Source organism: Hyperoodon ampullatus (assembly GCF_949752795.1).
Source record: "Hyperoodon ampullatus genome assembly, chromosome: 10".
NCBI lineage: Eukaryota > Metazoa > Chordata > Mammalia > Artiodactyla > Ziphiidae > Hyperoodon > Hyperoodon ampullatus.
The window spans coordinates 41,456,759-41,478,003 of NC_136923.1; the positions used below are offsets into that span (position 1 = coordinate 41,456,759).

Here is a 21,245-nt window from a genome sequence, read left to right on the forward strand (position 1 = left end):
TTGCTGGTAAAATCCGATTCAAAATTACAGTGGAAAAAAAAAACTACAAAAAATCTGATCTTATGACCCTCCCTTAGAGTTTAGCTAATGGCTTTATGTATTCTTGTTTCTCCTTCCAAAAATAACAGACACACAGCCATTTCAAGTTATCCTACTTCATCTTACCACGTCATTTTTGCAGGAAAGTGATTAATAACCTTTTCTTAAAAGACATTTCCTCCAAGGCCTTTAAGAACCACGCAGAAGACGGGATCCGCAGCTCCCAGATGCTGGGGTGGGGGCAGAATATGTACAGCTCCAGGTGGAGGTGTGGGTGGTGGAACGCAGCCCGGTGACAGGCGGACGGGGACCAGCCGACGGCGCCCAGCCGACCCAGCGGGTGCGGGAGGTAGGAAGGGGCGTCCCCAGAGCTCGGCTTTAGGGCGAATCCCCAGCCTAGCTCCGCTTCCGTACTTGCTGAGGGGACGAGATGAAGAGGCAACAGGGAGAAAAAGCAAGGAAAAATAAAGGAGAGAGGGGGGAGAGGCACGGGAGAAGCGGCGACCGCCTTACCTCAGAGCCCGCAGGCCCGGGGGAGGGGCCCTCGGCGCCGCTGCGGACTCCGGCGCTCCGGGAGGGCAGGTCTTCGAGAACGGCGGAGCAGGCAGGCTAGTGTCCCGGCGGGCTCGGGCTGTTTCCCCGTCGTCGCCGGCAAACAACCCCGGGGCGCGCCGGGTCACGCCTCAGCGCCCCGCCGCCACAGCGGGCCCGAGGGAGGGTTCGCGGCGCAGCGGCTCTCGGCCCGGGGCGGGCCAACGGCGCTCAGGCCTGGAGCTTATTGTTCCAGGAAGTCGCTGGCGAAGTCGGGCCGGGTCCGCGGGCTGCGCGCAGCCCCTCCCGCTCCTCCCGCTCCTCCCGCTCCGGCCTGAGTACAACCGGCAGCTGCCCGCGCGCCGACTGGCGGCGGACTGGCGGCGGACTCGCGGCGGGTGCGTGTCTCTTTAAGGGGCCGGGCCTGTGCTGCAGAGGGGAGGGCGGGGTTAGTGTCGCTCCCGGTGTGAGTGTGTGGGGGAGAGAGCGGCGGGCGGGCGCCGGAGGGAGGGAGCGAGCGAGCGAGCAAGCGACGCGGGCCGCCCCTGCCGCCGCCGCCGCCGCCGCGGTCGGACCAGCGGCCTCCTCCCCTCCCCTCCCTCCCGTCGCCCTGCCGCGGGGAGGGGGCTCGCGTCGCCGTCTCTAGCCGCTCCCGATGAAGCAGCTGCCGCCGCAGCCGCCTCCGAAGATGGGGGATTTCTACGACCCCGAGCACCCGACTCCTGAGTAAGTATCAGCTCAGCGCCTTCCCGCTGCCCTCGGCCGCCTCAGCGCAAGCCGAGGGCGGCGCGTCCTGACGGGTTGTGGCGCGGGGAGTAACGGGCCTGCGGTGGACTCGCGCAGGCGGCGTGGGGAGCAGGCCAGCGCCGCCGCCACCAGCCCCTTGTCCGGGCCGCCGGGGGCCGGCAGTTGGGCCCGGCGTTGGCGCCGCTACTCGCGTCGCAGCGGCGGTTGGGCCGGGCCGGTGGGGGAGGGGCGGCGCGGCCTCTGCCGCCACCGCCGCGTCTGCACCGACCCGGCCGGCCCGAGGCTCGGCGGTCTCCTCCGGCTCCTCGCGGCCTGCGCGGACCGCGCTACAGACGAAGGGACCGAGTCGGAGGAGCAGCCGGTGCCATACTCGGCGAGAGGGCACCGGCGAGGGTAGGCCGCGAATCCCCGGGCTCGGGTGAAAGCCTGGCCCGTCGCCTGGCCTACCGGCGACGGCGGCTCCGACCGGAAGGGCCTAGCGTGCGTCTCTCGGCCCAAGGTGGCCGAGGGCCCCGCGCTGCGCTCTCGGTTTTGATTTTTTTTCTCCTGGAACTCGATCCTGGCCTGGTAGTGCTTCCGGCTTCATATTCTGCACCTTTGGCATTTCGGTTTTGTAATGGTGGCGAGGTTTGAGTGGCCCCAATGTTGAGGTGACACCGGGTTGGTTTTTCCGCCCGAAGGTGAAAGCATCCGCAGGGGCATACGTTCTCTACTAGATTATGAGATTTGCACACTTTCGGACACTCTACTTCCTTGGTAGCAGCAACCTCTTACCCTGAACGGATGACTTTCTACTCCTTTTGAAGACTTTGTTAAAAAGCAAGAATCGTTTGAGGATTCTCTAAACAGACAGTATTCTAGAAAACCGAAATATCGTTTTGCCCAACGGTATGTTTTCAGCCTAGGACATTTTTACTTTTCTGTTGTGGGTTGTGTCTGCTGCTGTATCTGATATCTCAAGAGAGCTTCCACTCCAGAGCCTGGATTCACTTCTTTCTCTGCATCCTCACAAGACTATTGTTTTAAAAAGCTATCCTTAAACTCCATTTGCTGTTGTTGGTTGAAGTCTAGACCTACGAATATGACTCATTTCAAACTTAACAGTTGATAGGGATTTCAAATGAAATTCACTTTTATGACCAGAATGATTCCAAGACATAACGTTCTTTTGACACATTTTACCTTAGTTTTGGTGTGGCTCTTTATAGGCTTTTGGTTTGAGACTTGGAAAACCTCAAAAAAAAAATTCTGTATCATGATCCGATAAACGCTTATTGAGCACTTGTCCTGTCTAAAATAACATGCTAGCTCCTAAATGGGCTAAGTGGCTGCTTTCAGTTCCTTTTACCAGGTTGTTTGGTGAAGTCCAGAAGCTTTAAGTATCACATTCTTACAGTTCTTGGGGGGAAAACATAATTTTTCATACTACGTGGGAAAATGGACTCAGAAGTGCATCTCTGATAGATGTGAATGTGGGGAGGAATCAAGAATGTTTTATTTTTTTTATATAAGGTCTTGGAGTTTTTATTTTCACTGCTTTTTGGCAGTGGAGATTTCTAATTTCTAGCAGTGGCTAAGTGCTAAAATACACGTGTGTATGTGTGTGTATTAACCTACTTGGAGTATGTAAAGAATTATAAAATGTTTTATTTCATAATACTCTAAGAATTGAAAGGGGTCTTGATAGGAGGCATCCTAAACGATATCCCCTGTTTTACAGATGCCGGAATTGAAGCCTAGATAAGTGAAGTGACAACAAATCCTATGAGGTAGTATGTATAAACTAGTTAGGGTTTGTAATATTGGAGAGAGAAAAGCGGTATAGTGGAGGGTTAAAGAACTTGGATTTCAGAGTCAGGCAGACCTGTGTTTGAACACTCGTTGAACCTTGAATAAGTGATTTGATCTCTCCAAGTTTGAGTTTTCTCATCTTTGAAATAGGTGTCATAATGGAAGCAACTTCATAGGGCTTTTGGGAGAATCAAATGAGAATAACATGGAAAGCAGTTGGCCCAGAGCATGGCACGGTAAGTGCTTCTAGCTGGGGTCATCAAGGAACACTTAAGAGGATTTTAAGTCAAGCATGAAAAGATTAGGTGGGCTAGAGAGGTGGTGCCATGGCTGGGGGGGAGGAATGACCAAGTGACCTTTTTAGACTTAAGATAGTTTGAAATGCTTCTTAGACACATGAAGAAATGAAGCATGAAACTTAAACTCGGTTTGATTGAAGTAACAGTTGGAACCTGATGTTCTGTGTTTGCCTTCTACCAAGTATTTAATCAGACACAGCTGTAAGACCTGGCTTTTCCTGTGGCATATAGGATTGTGTTTCAGGTGAAAGTGGCTGTAATCACCTGAGTATCTGTGTTAGGTGTCTGCTGTTGGGCAGGCCCCAGGCCAGGTGTTGAGGGCACTACAAATTAGATCCAGTCAGAGTCTTCAAGGTATTCTTCTAATGAGAGACACAGGCAAGTACTTTACAATGATAGAAGTGCTGTTTTTTTAATAGGTGCATGTTTACTTTGTGCCAAACATAGGCATACTAGAGGTGAATGGTGTACGAAACAATTTTGCTTGTGTGGGCACCCCTCCTAGTGCGGGGTGATAAACAATAAATAATAATGGAATGTTCAAAGTTAAGTGCTTTGGAAAATGGAGCACGGTAAGGGGGTTCAGAATTTCTGGGGTAGATGTTGAAATTTAAAATGAGGTGAACTGAGCCTTCTTGAGAGTGATATTTAGGCAAAGACTTAAAAGGGAGGAAGTTAGCCTCGTTAACATTTGGGGAAAAAGCTTTCCAAGTAGAGGGAATAGTTTGTTCCAAGGTGCTGAGGCCGACCTAGTGAGTTCTGCTCAGTATGGCTAGAATGGAATGAACAAAAAAGTAATAGTACATTATGTTGGGGTGGGGTACAGATTTCACAGGGCTTGGTAGAGGCTTTATAAGGACTTTGCCTGGAGTTTTCAACCAAGGAGTGACATGATATGCTTTCAGCTTCTAAAGGATCACTCAGTTTGTAGGAGGGGAACAACAGTAGAGGCAGGGAGACTTATAATTGTAAGGAAGCTAGAAATCTAGGAAGGAGATGCTGGTGACTTGTATCAGGGCGGTAACAGGAGATAGAAATGGTTGAATTCTGGATATATTTTGAAGATCAAACCAGTACGATTTGTTGATAGATCAGATGTGGCGTGTAAGAGAGGAGTCAAGGATGATTCCAAGAGTTTTGGTCTGAGAAGTGAGAAAGATGGGGTTGCCATCAACTAAGATAGGGATGACCGTGAGAAGAACAGGTTTGGGGAATAGATTAGGAGCTCAGTTTTAAACGTGGTAAGTTTGAGATGCCTGTTACACATTCTGGTTGAATTGATATCCAAGTCTGGAATTTAGGGGAAGGGTCTGGACTAGAGATAAACTTTGTAGTCATCAACTTAAGTAGTATTCAGAGCCACAAGACTGGATGAGATCACCAAGAGATCCAATGTAGAAAGAGAGAAGGACCCAGGATTGGTCCTTTTTTAAACTGCAGTGTTAAGAAGATTGATATAGTGGGCAGTGTTAACATGGATGGCATCCATAAACTTAGGGGGAAAATGACCTCTTCACTAACCTCTAACTAGAAGTTACCATTCCTTTTAATTATTAATGTAAACAGCAAACTACAGTACTATTAACAGTACCTGTGATTTTACTACTAGTACAAATCACAGATATTATATTGTGATTATTGTAGATATCTCAAAATATTATTTATGTTCATCATTACATAGAAATTACAGTAAATAGGAGATCGATCCACCACTAGATTGTTGAGAAGCATATATATACTACTATATCATACATTTGAGTTTTTTGTTCCCAAGGTAATTGGTCTCCTTTGTTTATTTCATATATTTAAAAAGCTGAGAAGGAATTTGCAGGCTTCATCAGATTGCAGAATGGTCCAAGGCACAAAAAATGTTAAACCCTTGAGCTCTGGATCCTAATTCCTGGTTTAGAATCTCACCTCTTTTACTTAATAGCATTATGAACCTGGGCAAATTTTGTAATGACTCTGTGCCTTAGTGTCCTTATATGTAAAGTCAGGATCATAACAGTATTTTCTACAAAGGTTTTTATGAGGATTTAAGAATTAGGACAGTGTTAACTCTTTTATTATTAGTATTGGATGGAAAGATGCAGCTAGAAAGAACAGTACTTTACAAGGCACCATGATATGAAAAGCATGGTGAATTTGGCAAAAATAAAGTTTATTAACTGGGAAAAAATACTTCAGTATGTCAAATAAAATATAAAGCAGTGAGGATAGTCGCGTTCTCATAAAATTCTCATAACTCATTTAAGTTACAATGGGGATAGAGATGCCATAGGAAGCCAACTGAAAGAATAACGTGGTCACCAGATTCCACATATGGTCTGGACCTTTAGTAGCTTTGCAGCCAGTACATAATTCAGTTCTTGTTATTTTATAAGAGAGAAATAGCTTTGTAGTGATTGAGGTATGTTCTACAGGCCAGGGTACAGTCTTCGGTAGGTACATGGGAGGCCAAAATATTACTTGGAGGCTTTCCTGGTGATCACAGAAAGCCTGGTGGAACTATCCTAGTACTTAGGATAGAGTATACCTCTCCAAAATTCATGTCCCTATTGGCTCTAGCCTTATCTAGATTTCAGGCCCACCATTCTTCTACTGACACACTATGTCTTTAGAAGGGTATCAAGCAACTGTTGATACAGTTGTGTTTTCCTAAGAAATGTTCAAACTGCCAAGACATAACTATCAATCATACTTTTCTAGTGTTAGTGGGACTTTTGTGTTTCAAATCTTCTCTGCCACTTTTCACTGTAGTGATTAATTGATTTAATCTATTCCCCTTTAAATTGAAATGCATTATGATTTACTCTTTAACAGATATTTATAATAATTTTTCTTAACCCTGATATTTAGTGTTGTTCTATGAGCATTGTCAGTTTTTTCAGAGAAGCTATAATAGTCATATGCTAGAATCAAAAGTTGACTAGCTTCATCATTTCTGTTAATTTTTCCAGGATACTATAGAGCACCTTATTTTGTAATGCATTAAGGGCTATTATTTTAAGACCCTGAGAGACATTTCATATTAGAAACTGAAACATTTACACCTAGTGTAACTGAAAGTCACGTTTAGAATTCTTCCTTTCCCTTTCTGAGAGAGATCCACTCTCTAGGGGGAAGGAATCTTTTATTTTGAAAAAAAATTCAAACTTGCAGGGAAGTTTTAAGAATAGTATAGTGAACTCCCGTATTTTCACCTAGATTGACCAGTAGTTGAAATTTCACCACATTTGCTTTATCTTTCTATATAAAAACACATATACCTGTGTTTGTTTATTTTTGGCTGAACCATTTGAGAGTAAGGTGTAGGCACCATCACCCTTCACCGCTGAATAGTTCATAGTATTACCTAAGAATAAGGATTCTCTTAGATAACCAACATGCAGTGATTAAATTCAGGCAATTTAACATTTATAATATTACACCTGATATATGTTCATATTTAAAGTATGCCTGTTATCCCAATAGTGTCCTCTTTTTTCAGTCTGGGATTACACATTGGATTTAATTGTCATGTCTCTTAGTCTTCTTTATTTTGAGGATAGAGCTTTAAATTCAAGGTTTGAAGGTACTTTACTACTATTACCTCTTTGTACTAACCATCAGTGTGATATTTTGAAAACAATAACAATGTCTGGTAATAGTTTTGAAATGGTTTCTTTTTTTATTTTTATTTATTTATTTTTTTGGCCATGCCGAACGGCATGCTGGATCTTATTTCCCTGACCAGGGTTCGAACCTGTGCCCCCTGCATGGAAGTGCAGAGTCTTAACCACTGGGCCACCAGGGAAGCCCTGAAATGGTTTCTTTTTTTAATTACCAAAACAATAAATGCTTATTGCGAAAGGGTAAGATAATACAGATGTTTATAGAGGAAAAAGTAAAAATCCACCTTTAGCATATCTTTCTGGCTCCATCTCTTCAAATCCCACATCCAAGAGGTAACCACTACTGGCAATTTAGTGTATACCTTTCCAGACCTTTTGTTTTTGTCTACTACACATATTATATCATCTACATACTTGCATTTACGTGTAAGATGTGCTTATCTTTTTTTAACAGGGAATATTCTATACTGTGGATGTACTATGTTAAGTTGCTTTGTTTTCTTACCATGTTAAGGAGTTTAAAAGGGCCTTAGGATATGTGCTGTGTCTCCTTCCAAGTATATCTGGTAGTTTATGATGGTGTTTTGCGATTCTCTCTAGAGTTTGATTCCTATATTTCTCTCTTTTCTTTTTTAAAATTTTATTTTTTTGTCCATGCTTATTTCTGTTTGTCCTGTCTGGTGCTGATGGATTAAATAGCTTTTATTCCTGCCCTTTGATTAGTTGGTTGCTTATTTTAAAAACTCAAGGTATTGAAGTATAGTCTATTGAAAATGGTTGATTTGAAGCTAGCCAACAAACTAGCCAAATGAAAATTCAATAGGTTTATTTTTTTTTTCATAATGGGAATTATATTTGGAAGTGTACTTTCATGGATTCAAATGAGAGGCAATTTTTGTCATTCTTGGTTACCATACACTAATCAGGTGTTGTATTTGAGTCCCTTAGCTTTAGAATTAATGTATAATGTCCTTTATGTTTAATTTGGTAGTTTTTTTTTTTCTTAATCAAGCTCAATGGTTGCTTCAATATCTTTTCCAACTGAGCAAATACTTTGGTCATTTAGATGGAGGTTTAAAGTTGGTGTGAATTCCTAAAGATGCTTTTTATTTTAGAATGCCTTTTCTGTCCGGTGCTAACATCTCACAAGTGAAAATATCCTTAAAATGGTGCAGGTATTGATGGGAATTTGATCGTGCTGGCAGGCTGCTACCAGGTCTGCTTACTGGGAGCACAGCTGTGAGCTTGTTAAGAACCTGGAGCAAGTGGTGGTTTCTGACTGTAGCTCTTCCTGCTGCCCACTTCCTGCCAAGTACAGTTAGACTCTCTTTGGGGAGGGCTGTATAGTAATCACCAATATTTGCTTCATGATTAGCTCTTTGGAGACTCATGGACTAACTTGTATTTTGAGTCTTTTGTGTGATATTTTGCTTCTTGGTGGATAGTTGTTAATTACATAGGCTCTACTTTAGTAGGCGGAGGGTGCCATGTTTAAGATTTTTATGAATTTTGTATGAATGTAAATTAGAGCTAACATTTTTCATAAATTGTATAGATGGATGCAAAAACCTTTTTTTGGAAGTTCATTTTTCTGAACCTGAGCACACACACAGACTTTCTAAAATTGCCTGGTTAAATATATAACTCTTCCATTAATTTCTCAATTCTAGTATATATCAACTCTAAAACATAAGCTACACATTTTATGGTACTGCTTCTGTGCTGAAAATTTAGTTAAGGATTATCTATAGTAAACAGTTGAATTTTGTTGAGATACAATAAAACATTTTGTTAGAAATATGTGAAAATGTACTACTAAAGTTTTCCTCAAGGTCACCATCATAGGTATCTTATTTAAGCTTAAGTTTACTGTATCCATTAAAAAATTAAATCTGTTATGGGTGTATTATTATTTAGGAAACCAATTGTATAAATTATGAGAAATATAGTATGGAGTTTTCTTGGCAGATTAACAGCAGTTTGATGAATTAATGTTAATAACTAAATAGTAACAAATTGAAACAGTGGTAGTTGAGTATAAAACAAGTATTTCCCCAGTTATAGAATGCTCACGTGTATTATAGAGAGACAGTGAGACTACCAAAAAATACTTGGTGCTCACCTTTCTTTGACTCCTTTTCTTTATTACTAGAGAAGATAATGATAGTGTCAGAGGATATGAAATTGGAGCAGGAGTTGGAACCTATGATAGGACATGTTTTTCAGCTGTGCATATGCTAGCTGCAAAATTTGTTAGCTATGTGCTTTTGTGAAATGTACTCATTGCTTAAGTATTTTCATTTTTTTCCATATAAGTATTTTAAAAGGTGTATTTGTATACATGTGTATTTTTATAATTCTCCAACTTTTAAGGTACTTTGGGTGGTTACTAATACACAGCATCAAGAAAGACTAACATTTCATTGGAGCCTGTCTGTCTTAGCATTCATCCATTCTCTTGCATGATCTAGACTTGTTGGTTCTGTTGCTAGGACCTAAGGGATTTTGTAGTCCTATGTACCAGAAAATCCAAGGACCGTGATGAATATGTTTTAGAGATTTATTCTTTTAAATGGAGGAATCCCAGTGACTAGCAGCTGGGAACATAGTAGTATGTGCTTAGTATTGATAAATGTTTGAGTTGACCTGATTCTTCATAACTATCATTATTCTATTTTCCTCATAGAGTGAATAGCAGCATTAATAATAACTGACATTGAAAGACCATCTTAAATAACTATTAGATTAGGAGAGAGGAGGTCAGGGTACTGAGTGGTACGTGTTGAGCTGGTGAGAGTGATTGGTGCTCAAGGCACTTTTTAGTCTTCTTCTGTTGATCCTGGTGGAGACAAACTAATGAAAATTAGAGATCTCATGGTGGTGGTCTGAGAGAGATTATGACAGCTGCCTTTGGTGGGACAATGTAGTGTGCTTTGTTACATCCCCCGCACCCCCCCCCCACCCCAGTCTTTTTAGTTGTTTTATACTTGTGTGTTTTCCGGAATGGATAACCTATTTAAGCTAGGCCCGTGTGCTTTACTCTTGTTTGTCTTTTATTCAAATCCTTCAGCTCAATAGTTTCATTTATCTCTTTATGAATATTAGGGGCCAAAAGGAAGTGAGGAAGCTACAAATGCAGTGATAAATCAAGGGGTGTTTTTGGATATACCATAAAGCTGTGACATTGAAAAATGGTAGAAAACTTGGTACTCTAAAAATTGAGGCTTTTGTTGTTCTGTAGGATAGTTGATGCTTTTTTTTAAGTGTAATTGCTTAGCTCTATAATTTTCCTTTTTAAAAATTTTTTATTGAAGTATAGTTGATTTACAATGTTGTGCCAATCTCTGCTGTACAGCAAAGTGACTCAGTTATACACATATAGATGTTCTCTCTTTTATATTGTTTTCCATTATGGTTTATCCCAGGAGATTGGATATAGTTCCCTGTGCCTAGGACCTTGTTATTTATCCATTCTAAATGTAATAGTTTGCATCTACCAACCCCAAACTCCCAGTCCACCCCTCTCCCTTCCCCACTTCCCTTTGGCAACCACAAATCTGATCTTTATGTCTGTGAGTCTGTTTCTGTTTTGTAGGTAAGTTCATTTGTGCCATATTTTAGATTCCACATATAAGTGATATTATATGGTATTTGCCTTTGTCTTTCTGACTTCACTTAGTATGATAGTCTCTAGGTCCATCCATGTTGTTACGAATGGCATTAGTTCGTTCTTTTTTATGGCTGAGTAGTATTCCATTGTACATATATATCATATCTTCTTTATTCATTTCTCTGTCGATGGACATTTAGGTGGTTTCTGTGTCTTGGCCACTGTGAATAGTGCTGCTATGAACATAGGGGTGCATATATCTTTTTGAATTATAGTTTTGTCTGGATATATGCCAAGGATTGGGATTGCCGGATCATATGGCAACTCTATTTTTAGCTTTTTGAGGAACCTCCGTACTGTTTTCCACAGTGGCTGCACCAATTTACATTCCCACCAACAGTGTAGGAGGGTTCCCTTTTCTCCACACCCTCTCCAGCGTTTGTGGTTTGTAGACTTTTAAAGTTTTATTTAATTAATTAATTAATTTTTTGCTGTGTTGGGTCTTCCTTGCTACGTGTGGGCTGTCTCTAGTTGGTGGCGGGCAGGGGCTACTCTTTATTTTGGTGCGCGGGTTTCTCATTGCAGTGGCTTCTCTTGTTGCAGAGCACAGGCTCTAGGCGCACAGGCTCCAGAGCACAGGCTCAGTAGTTGTAGCACATGGGCTTCGTTGCTCTGCGGCATGTGGGATCTTCCTGGACCAGGGCTCCAACCTGTGTTCCCTCCATTGGCAGGCAGATTCTTAACCACTGTGCCACCAGGGAAGCCCTTATTTGTGGACTTTTTAATGATGGCCATTTTGACTGGTGTGAGGTGGTACTTCATTGTAGTTTTGATTTGCATTTCTCTAATAATTAGCAGTGTTGAGCATCTTTTCATGTGGCTATTGGCCATCAGTATGTCTTCTTTGGAGAAAAGTCTAGTTAGGTCTTCTGCCCATTTTTTGATTGGGTTGTTTGTTTTTTTGTTATTGAGTTGTATGACCTGTTTGTATAATTTGGAAATTAAGCACTTTTCCATCACATCATTTGCAAATATTTTCTCCCAGTCTGTAGGTTTTTTTGTTTATGGTTTCCTTTGCTGTGCAAAAGCTTAAAAGTTTGATTAGGTCCCATTTGTTTACTTTTGCTTTTATTTCTATTGCCTTGGGAGACTGACCTAAGAAAACATTGCTAGGATTTATGTCAGAATGTTTTGCTTACCTTCTCTTCTTGGAATTTTATGGTGTCGTGTCTTATATTTAAGTCTTTATTCTCCATGGCTGTGATTTTAAAGGGCATGGGAGCTAGTGCCTCTTATTTTACAGAATAAGAAAGGAAAAGAAGGCCCAAAGAAGTTAAAGCTATGCTCACTAGCTAGTTTAATGGTAGTACCACAACTTGAGCAAAAGTCTCTTCATTTACCAATTTGTCAAAGACTATCTTTTTAACGGTATTAAGAAATAATATTTGGAATAGCTGCCATTCATAATCAGCTGGATTTCTATATTCTGAGTTGTTTTCCTAGAGGTCTTCTGGATTAGTTTTGAGGTGCTTATAATAGTTCAATTTGGAAGGTGCAGGGGATTCCCTAGTTGTGTTGGTTCTTTCGTCTCTTTGCAGATATGTATTCTAGAGGATTAGAGGCCTGGACATCATTTCAGCAAAAGGTACACTGGATATGTGGATCATCCAGGTCTGCCCCTTTGGCCAAGTGCCTTTAATCTGAAATCTGCATTGGAAATGAGCTTCTAGGAACTTTTAATCCCATATGAAACTCAAGCCTTGGTTTGTTGTCTTTCCATAAACTAAGGAAAACTATGAGAGGTACACATGTAGAGAACTTGCCTTTTGTTGAGAGGCGTGATGTTTGTTTTTATGCCTTTCGCCTGTCATGCATACTACTGCACTGCTGCTTGTGCTTTTTTTTTTTTTTTTTTTTTGTCTTACCAGTGCATACTGCATCCAGGCCTTGAGGTAGTCCTAGTTCAAGGGTGCTCTTAGGACTTTAACTCATAGTTTTTGGACAGATGGACACAGTTCATAAGTAGCAATAATGAACATATTTGTGGGAGCATAAGATGCCAAAGAGACGTTCCTCATTACTGATACTAAGGAATCAAAGTAGTTGCGGATTAACAGGAGAGGCTATACAATCATGGTTACTTTGAAATAAGAAACTTGAGTGTAACTTGCTAATGTCTGTAGATGTTTTTTCTACTTGAAGAATTGTTGGGGAAATGGGGACCATTATTACTTTAACCTAAGTTCTCAGTTGAACATCATTAAGACCCCAATTCAATTAATCTCTGATTTAGAAATTTACATTTATTTATTCAAGGTTAATTTTAAAACCAGTGCTTATTTTATGGTGCTGTAGAGGTAGAAAGAAGGTACGCAAGTTTGGCAAATATTTAAATTGAACCCGCATCATACTTTGAAATTTCCCTGTTAGTAAATTTTCTTATCTTTAGTCTTCATTAAAAGAAAGTTTGAGGAGGGTAAGTAACATTGTTTTGTAATGTAAGCAACATTAACGTTTCAGGCTAGTTACATTATAGTTTAAACCTAGGTTTGCTAGAGTAATTTTTTTTCTTTTTTTTTTTTTTAGTCCATCAATGAACATAATACTTTGATTTTGTAAGAGGCACAATCTAGAACGGGATTGGCAAACAGGCCACTGGGCCAAATCCAGCCTGCCTGCATGTTTTCGTACAGCCTGTGAACTAAGACTGATTTTATATTTTTAGATGGTTAAAAAAATCAAAAGAGGGGCTTCCCTGGTGGCGCAGTGGTTGAGGGTCTGCCTGCCGATGCAGGGGACACGGGTTCGTGCCCCAGTCCGGGAAGATCCCACATGCCGCGGAGCGGCTGGGCCCGTGAGCCGTGGCCGCTGAGCCTGCGCGTCCGGAGCCTGTGCTCCGCAACGGGAGAGGCCACAACAGTAAGAGGCCCGCATACCGGGAAAAAAAAAAAAAAAATCAAAAGAATAATATTTTGTGACATGTTAGAAATTTCAACTTCATATCATTTTATGTCCATAAATAAAGTGTTATTGGAACACAGTTATGCTCGCTCATTCACAGCAGTCTGTGGCCCCTCCCTCCAGTCCTCCCTCCATCTCTCCCTTCCTTCCTTTCTCTCTTTCTTGGCTTTATTGAATTTGTTATAATATTGCTTCTGTTTTATGTTTTGGTTTTTGGCCAGGGAGGCATGTGCGATCTTAGCTCCTCAACCGGGGATCAAACCCACACACCCTGCACTGGAAGGTGAAGTCTTAACCACTGGACCACCAGTGAAGTCCCTGTCTATGGCTGTTTTCACAAAAAAATGTTGGGAGTTGAGTAGTTGTGACAGAGACTGCAGGGCCTGCAAAGCCTAAAATACTTGCTTTCTGTCTCTTTATAAAAAATTTGCATACACTTGCTCCAGAGCACTAATGAACAATCATATAGCGAGTGTCTCATTTTCAAGACTGCTTATGTACAGTTTTTAAATGTGTTACGTTTTCCAGAAAGCATGACCCATCCCAGTTTCATGCTTTTATTTTATTATTTATTTATTTTTAAAAATTTACTTGTTCATTTATTTTTGGCTGCATTGGGTCTTTGTGCACGCGGGAGCTCTCTAGTTGCGGCGAGCAGGGGCTACTCTTTGTTGTGGTGTGTGGGCTTCTCATTGCTGTGGCTTCTCTTGTTGCGGAGCACGGGCTCTAGGCGTGCGGGCTTCAGTAGTTGTGACAAGGAGTCTCAGTAGTTGTGGCTTACGGGCTCTAGAGCTCAGGCTCAGTAGTTGTGGTGCCCAGGCTTCGTTGCTCCGTGGCATGTGGGATCTTCCTGGACCAGGGCTCGAACCCGTGTTCCCTGCATTGGCAGGCGGATTTTTAACCACTGTGCCACCAGGGAAGTCCCCAGTTTCATGCTTTTAGAGTGGCTTGGTAAGAAGCCCCAACTTGGCATTAGAGTGATGATATCACAGGTTGGAATAATTACTTGTATTTTATGTTTCTCTTTTATGATAAGCTTTCAAGGAAAGAGTTTTAAACTTTCATGTTGTTCTTCTCATACTAGTCAGGAGAACAGAATTTAATGTGAGGAATTGGTTAAAAGCGTTTTTGGAGAACTAAGAAAATGAAAAGGGGACACTGAGGTAACAGAAAGGCAGAAGTAGCTACTTGCCCTAGGGCTGGGAGAAAAAAGGGAAGAGGGTGTGGTTACCAGAACCCAGAAGCTTGGAGTAGGGCCCCTCTTGGAGCTGAAATTTCCAAAGGAGGGGTATTGGGCAGCTGGTGCTTGTGTGTGAGGAATTGCAGTCAGACTGGTCTGGGATTTTGGAAAAAAGGTAGAAACTGGAATCAATGCCAGGATGAAATGCATTAATGGGTCCATACACATAGGAACTGTGACCAATAAGAAGGAGCATATATATTCCCTCTTATTTTTCCAGACTTTGATTCTTCCTGTAGCACATGCTATTACTATCAAAGGAGAAATGTAGTTTATAGGGTCCTAATCATACTTAAACAAACTAGAGTGTGGAAAGTGTGGGCTAGAAGCTGGAAGAAAATGTCTTAATAAATGGCATGTGGTCTAAACATATTGAAAATTTCTCAAAGCCCCAGGTAAAAAGTGATTGTAGTGTATTTTCAGGAATCTGGGAAGGAAAAAAGAAATCCAAAAGAAGATTTTTGGATGAGCACTGTGAAGCTTCTGGGAACCTTTTTGTTTGGTTTTGTTTTTTAAGGTCTGTTTAATCCTCACACATTGCACTCTTCTGGAGGCATTGTTTTAAAGTGAAAGCCTGGCTTTCTGTTTTCCTTGGTCTGTTGGATACGATAGGGGTGAAAGGAGTGAAGAATAGAACTTTATTAGCAGTTAAACCCTAACATACAGAAAGTGGACACTTTCTGTATATGCTTCAACTTAGCATTGTCTACTAACCCAAAGTAGAAAAATAAATACTTACTTTCTCATTGCAGTGGCTTCTCTTGTTTGGAGCACGGGCTCTAGGCACTCAGGTATCAATTATTTAGAAAGTAAGGGGTTCCAAATAGAATAAAGACAATTCGTGCATGTTCTGGTTTAGTTAGTGTTTCTCAAACTATCTGTGGTGAAAGACCAGGGTTTGTTTGTTTTTTTAATTAATTAATTAATTTATTTATTTTTGGCTGCGTTGGATCTTCATTGCTGCGCGTGGGCTTTCTCTAGTTGTGGTGAGCGGGGGCTATCTTCGTTGCCGTGCGTGGGCTTCTCATTGCAGTGGCTTTTCTTGTTGCGGGGCATGGGCTCTAGGTACGCGGGCTTCCGTAGTTGTGGCTTGCGCGCTCTGGAGCGCAGGCTCAGTAGTTGTGGCGCACGGGCTTAGTTGCTCTGCAGCATCTGGGATCTTCCCGGACCAGGGCCCGAACCCGTGTCCCCTGCATTGGTAGGTGGATTCGTAACCACTGCACCACCAGGGAAGCCCCATGCATATTTTCTAGTAGTGAAGACTATTGTTAGAGAATATTTCAAATACGTAATTCAGATAGCTCACAGTTCTTATTTGTTGAGCACTATGTGGCAGGTGCTCTATGGAGGGTTTCACTATTTATTTTTTTAACTGAAGTGTAGTTGATTTACAGTATTGTGTTAGTTTCAGGTGTACAGCATAGTGATTTGGTTTTTTTGCAGATTATATTCCATTATAGGTTATATTACAAGATACTGGGTATAATTCTCTGTGCTCTACAGTAAATCCCTGTTGCTTATCTATTTTATGTATAGTAGTTTGTATCTGTTAATCCTATACTCCTCCTTTGTCCCCTCCCCACCTTGGTAACCATAAATCTGTTTTCTGTGTCTTTTTCTGTTTTGTATAAAGATTCATTTGTATTATTTTTTAGATTGTACATATAAGTGATATCATTGTCTTTGTCTGATTTATTTCACTAAGCATAATATTCTTTAGGTCCATCCACATTGCTACAAGTGGCAATATTTCATTCTTTTTATGGCTGAGTAATACTCCACTGTATGTATATATCCCATCATCTTAAGCCAGTCTTCTGTTGATGGGCACTTGGGTTGCTTCCATGTCTTAGCTATTGTAAATAGTGCTGCTGTGAACGTTGGTGTATATGTATCTTTTCGAATTAGAGTTTTCATTTTTTCCGGATATATTTCCAGGAGTGGAATCGCTGGATCGTACTGTAGTTCTATTTTTAGTTTTTTAAGGAACCTCCATACTGTTTTCCATAGTGGCTGCACCAGGTTACATTCCCACCAACAGTGTATAAGGGTTCCCTTTTATCTACATCCTCTCTAGCATTATTTGTAGACTTTTTGATGATGGGCATTCTGCCCCGTTTGAAGTGATACCTTATTGTGCTTTTGATTTGCATTTCTCTAATAATTAGCAATGTTGAACATCTTTTCATGTACCTGTTAGCCATCTGTATGTCTTTTTTGGGGGGAAAATGTCTATATTTAGGTCTTCTGCCCATATTTTGATTGGGTTGTTCTTTCTGATACTGAGTTGTATAAGCTGTTTGTATGTTTTGAATATTAGCCCCTTGTCCGTTGCATTGTTTGCAGATATTTTCTGTATAGAGGATTTTAAATAGATATTCTCTGCTCATCATCTTTGAAGTAATTACAGTACTACTATCTCAGTTTTATAGATAATCTGTTTGGCCACCGTTTCTCTTAGCATCTTAGGTTAAAAAGTGTTAAAAAGTATTGGAGTTGGTTTTCAAATCCAGTTTTCTGACTTTTCAAGCTTTTGCTCTTACATATTACTCTGTTATGCCTCCTCATTAGGTGTTTTGAAAACATATAATGGGGGAGAAGAGGAATTGGATGGAGCATGCCTTCTGGACAGAAGGCCCTAGAACAGAAAAGTTTGGCTGAACCGTGTACTGGTTAGTGTTTACATAGTGTCAGCTTTGATTTTCAGTGCTCTCATCGGTGTAGATGGTAGGCATGAAAACCAGCTGCCTAGTTCAACTTCTGGATGTGGTATTAGTTACTGTTGTTAATTCTAAGTCATAGTCCTGTCATAGTCCTTTTATCATTTTATTTTACCCTTTGTTGTTTCTCTGTGAGGTGTGCATCTGCCTTGTCAACTTGCAGTATTTCTTTGTCATAGAGCATAGGATTTGACCTCTTACAGTGAGTTGTTTATGTCACTTACTGCCCCTCTGTGATGGCGGGAATATTTTAGAGTGGGTAGGGACTTGACGGCTAGGGCTGTAGATGAGCTGCATTTTCTAAATTGTAATATAGTATAACTTGACATTTGAGATACAAAACAAAACAAAAAACCCATGGTATATAAGTTCTGATAAAATTCTATTTTATGGAATAGCTAGCTTTATTATCATTATACATTATTATTATAATATAGTATTTATCTGGAATTTGGTATCTGGAAGTGGAAATTGCATCCAGACTTCTCATTTGCAAAATGATGTACAAAATACTTTATTGTTCTTAGGTTTACCTTGAGAACTCAAAAGATAATTTTCTCACGAAATGAAAATTTAGCACAGTGGTGCCTTATCCAGAGAGATTGGCAAATGGGTGGAAAATGGATTCAAATATTCAGAATATTAATATTCTCCTTCCCAAACACAAAACAGTTTTATATTTACCATTGCTGAGTTTTTTTTTTTTTTTTAAAGTTTCTCACTTTGAATCTTTTCAAGTAAAATGACTCTAAAGTAGGGACTTCCCTGGTGGTCCAGTGGCTAAGGTCCCACGCTCCCAATGCAGGGGGCCCAGGTTCGATCCCTGGTCAGGGAACTAGGTCCCACCTGCCACATCTAAGAGTTCGCAGGCTGCAACTACAGATCCTACATGCCGCAACTAGGACCTGGAGCAGCCAAATAAATAAATATATTTTTTAAATGACTCTAAAGTAGAACTGTGTATTGATGTTGTTTGGCAAAAGTTAATTTATGGAAAATACTTCCCATCATAGCATAATGTTTACTGTGGTTACATATTTATGATTTTTTTGTGGAGGAGGGTTATTGTTGGGGAGTTAAATTCTTACAACCATAGAGATAAATGCTGAATCAGATGGGTGAATCCTGGTGATTACTTTTGCTTGGGTCAAGGGATTAATGCTTAGCCACAACCTGGTAAATGGGCCTTAATTGTGGGTAAGTGGGTGATTGGATGGTAACAGGAATACATATCTTTTGCCAGCACACTTCTCTGCTTGCTGCATGTGCACACATGGTCTCCTGTTGTTTACTTGTTTGGAGATTTGTTATCCTCTTTCATATTGCAATTAAAAATTAAAAATTTTTTATTATGGAAAACTTCAAACATTCATACAAGAGAGAATGGTATAATGAATACTCCTTGCCCCTGCCCAGTGTACTCATCCAGCTTCAACAGTTATTAACGTTTTGCCATTCTAGTTTCATCTGTCCCCTCCTTTTTTGTTGTTGTTACTGGAATATTTTAAAGCATGCCAGATAGTCTCTCATTTCATACTTTAATATATAGAAGTGAGAGGCTTTAAAAATAACCACAATGCCATTATCATATCTAATGCAATTGGCAGGAAATATTTAATGTTATTTAGTACACCATCCCTGTTCATTTTTAAAAAAAAATAGTTATGTAATTTTTAAAAAGAATTTTAAAAAATATTTATTTATTTGGCTGCATTAGGTCTTAGTTGTGGCACACGGCATCTTCGTTGCTGCATGCAGGATCTTTCATTGTGGCGCACAGCCTTCTCTCTAGTTGTGGCGCATGGGCTCCATAGAGCGCTGGCTCAGTAGTTGTGGTGCAAGGGCCCAGTTGCCCTGCGGCATGTGGGGTCCAATCGGGTTCCCTGGCCAGGGATTGAACGTCCCTGCTTTGGAAGGTGGATTCTTAACCACTGGACCACCAGGGAAGTTCCATTATGTGACTACTAGATTTCAAATCTCTCTTAATCTGTGATAGTCTCCTTATATGTTTGCTATATAATTTTTTGAGACTGGTAGTTACATCAGACCCCTCACCCCCATGACTGCCAGTAGTTTATCAGTTACCTATTGCATCATATGTGGGGGGCACATACCCTGTTGTCTTACTTTTAGTGGTGTCAGAATTAATCAGTGGATTCTGGTATAGTCACTCTGATCCATTCATTACAAAGTTCCTCATCAAACTTTCATCTACTGGGTTTTGCTACCATTGATGATTGTTGCATTTATTAGCTAGAATTCTGCTATAAAGTACAGCTATTACTCACCATCTGTTTGATTGCCCTGAAACACAGACACATGATCATCAGGACTCTAGTTTGAACACTTCTGTTACTCTTTATTTCATGATACAGCCCCTTCGGTTGTTAGGCAGATACATTGACTATTACACTGAATCAAAATACATTTCTCTGAAACTTTTTACCCTTTTTCTCCCAGTTTTGTGTAATAGCTAATAAATATTTGACTTAAAGAGCAAGGGCTCTGCAGTCAAACAGCCTGGATAATTGGCTCTGCCCCTTTGCCAGCTATAACTGTAGGTTTCTTCATTTGTAAAAGTGGGAATACAAATACGTAGTATACCCTTCTTAGGTTTGAGGATCAAATGAGCTAGTTGTATGTAAAGCATTTAACGAAGTACCTGAAAAATGGAAAATACTCTATTAGCTACTTATAATGGTGATGGTGGTCTAATAATGGGGCTATAAGACGGTAGTATACATAATGTAATGAGGTTACTGAGAACTACCTTCAGCTCTTTCTGTTGTGATTTATTGACTAGTAGTAAAAATGAATTTCAGCATTTATGCATTCTGTGTTTTGAAGGTTATTTGGTAATGGATATCCCCTCTCCTACAATTTGCTTATGAGGAAAATAAAACAGATAATTTAAGAGATTTAATTCAAAGTAATGAATAAAGGTAGTGAAACTCATTTGTATGTAACAAGCCCTAAAATGTTCAAATTAGATCCTCATGCAGCCTAATTATGGGTTTTGGAGAACAAATTGCTTGAACAGGAGAACATAATTCACTTCATTCAAGTATTCCTGCAAGCTGATTTGGAAGACAAATTTAGAAACAGATTTCAGGTATATACAATTGTTAACATTCGGGATCATATTCTTGCTTTTCCTCACTGACTAGGAACTGTACAGTGTACATTCGAGATCAGCTGTGTTTGTTTACAAAGTGATTTCTTGTTTAAAGAAAATAGCTTTACTTACTATCTGTATAGACACTCCGCATTAAAGTTGCAACTATTTGGGGGTATAAGAGTAGCTGATGAGTATGACATGGGGGAGAGAAGTGCTGTTTTGAAAACTATATCAGAGATAGATTTTTTTTTTTTTTTTTGCAGTACGCGGGATCCTTTCTCTATATTTACTAACTCTATGATTTGCGCCATTCAATTCCCTTTCTCACCCTCCTAGATGACTACTTCACACATCCCCCTACCCCAAATCTCAGTCACCACCATCTCCCTGACCACTCTCAACTGATACCACCACTTTGCTCAGTGTACTATTTCTTGCCTTCTCAAGGACTTTCATTTCCTAATTAATTCCCTCTCCTCTACCATCAGTCTGTCTTTGTCTCTCTCCATTCTCATTAGTCAAACAGATTTTATATGCCTTACCTTAAAAAAAGAGGGGGGGCAGGGGCGGGGGTA

General features: G+C 40.7%; 1 protein-coding gene across 2 annotated transcripts in view; it reads left to right on the top strand.

Annotated features, from left to right (window-relative positions):
* The first annotated feature begins 1,138 nt into the window (after positions 1-1,138).
* SETD2 (SET domain containing 2, histone lysine methyltransferase) overlaps positions 1,139-21,245 on the top strand; it is a 119,760-nt gene continuing 99,653 nt past the window's right edge. For both annotated transcript variants that reach the window (XM_079713138.1, XM_079713139.1), the window contains exon 1: positions 1,139-1,296. In XM_079713138.1, coding sequence (XP_079569264.1) covers positions 1,226-1,296 — 71 coding nt within the window. In that variant the 5' untranslated portion in view covers positions 1,139-1,225. The remainder of the gene's footprint in view (positions 1,297-21,245) is intronic.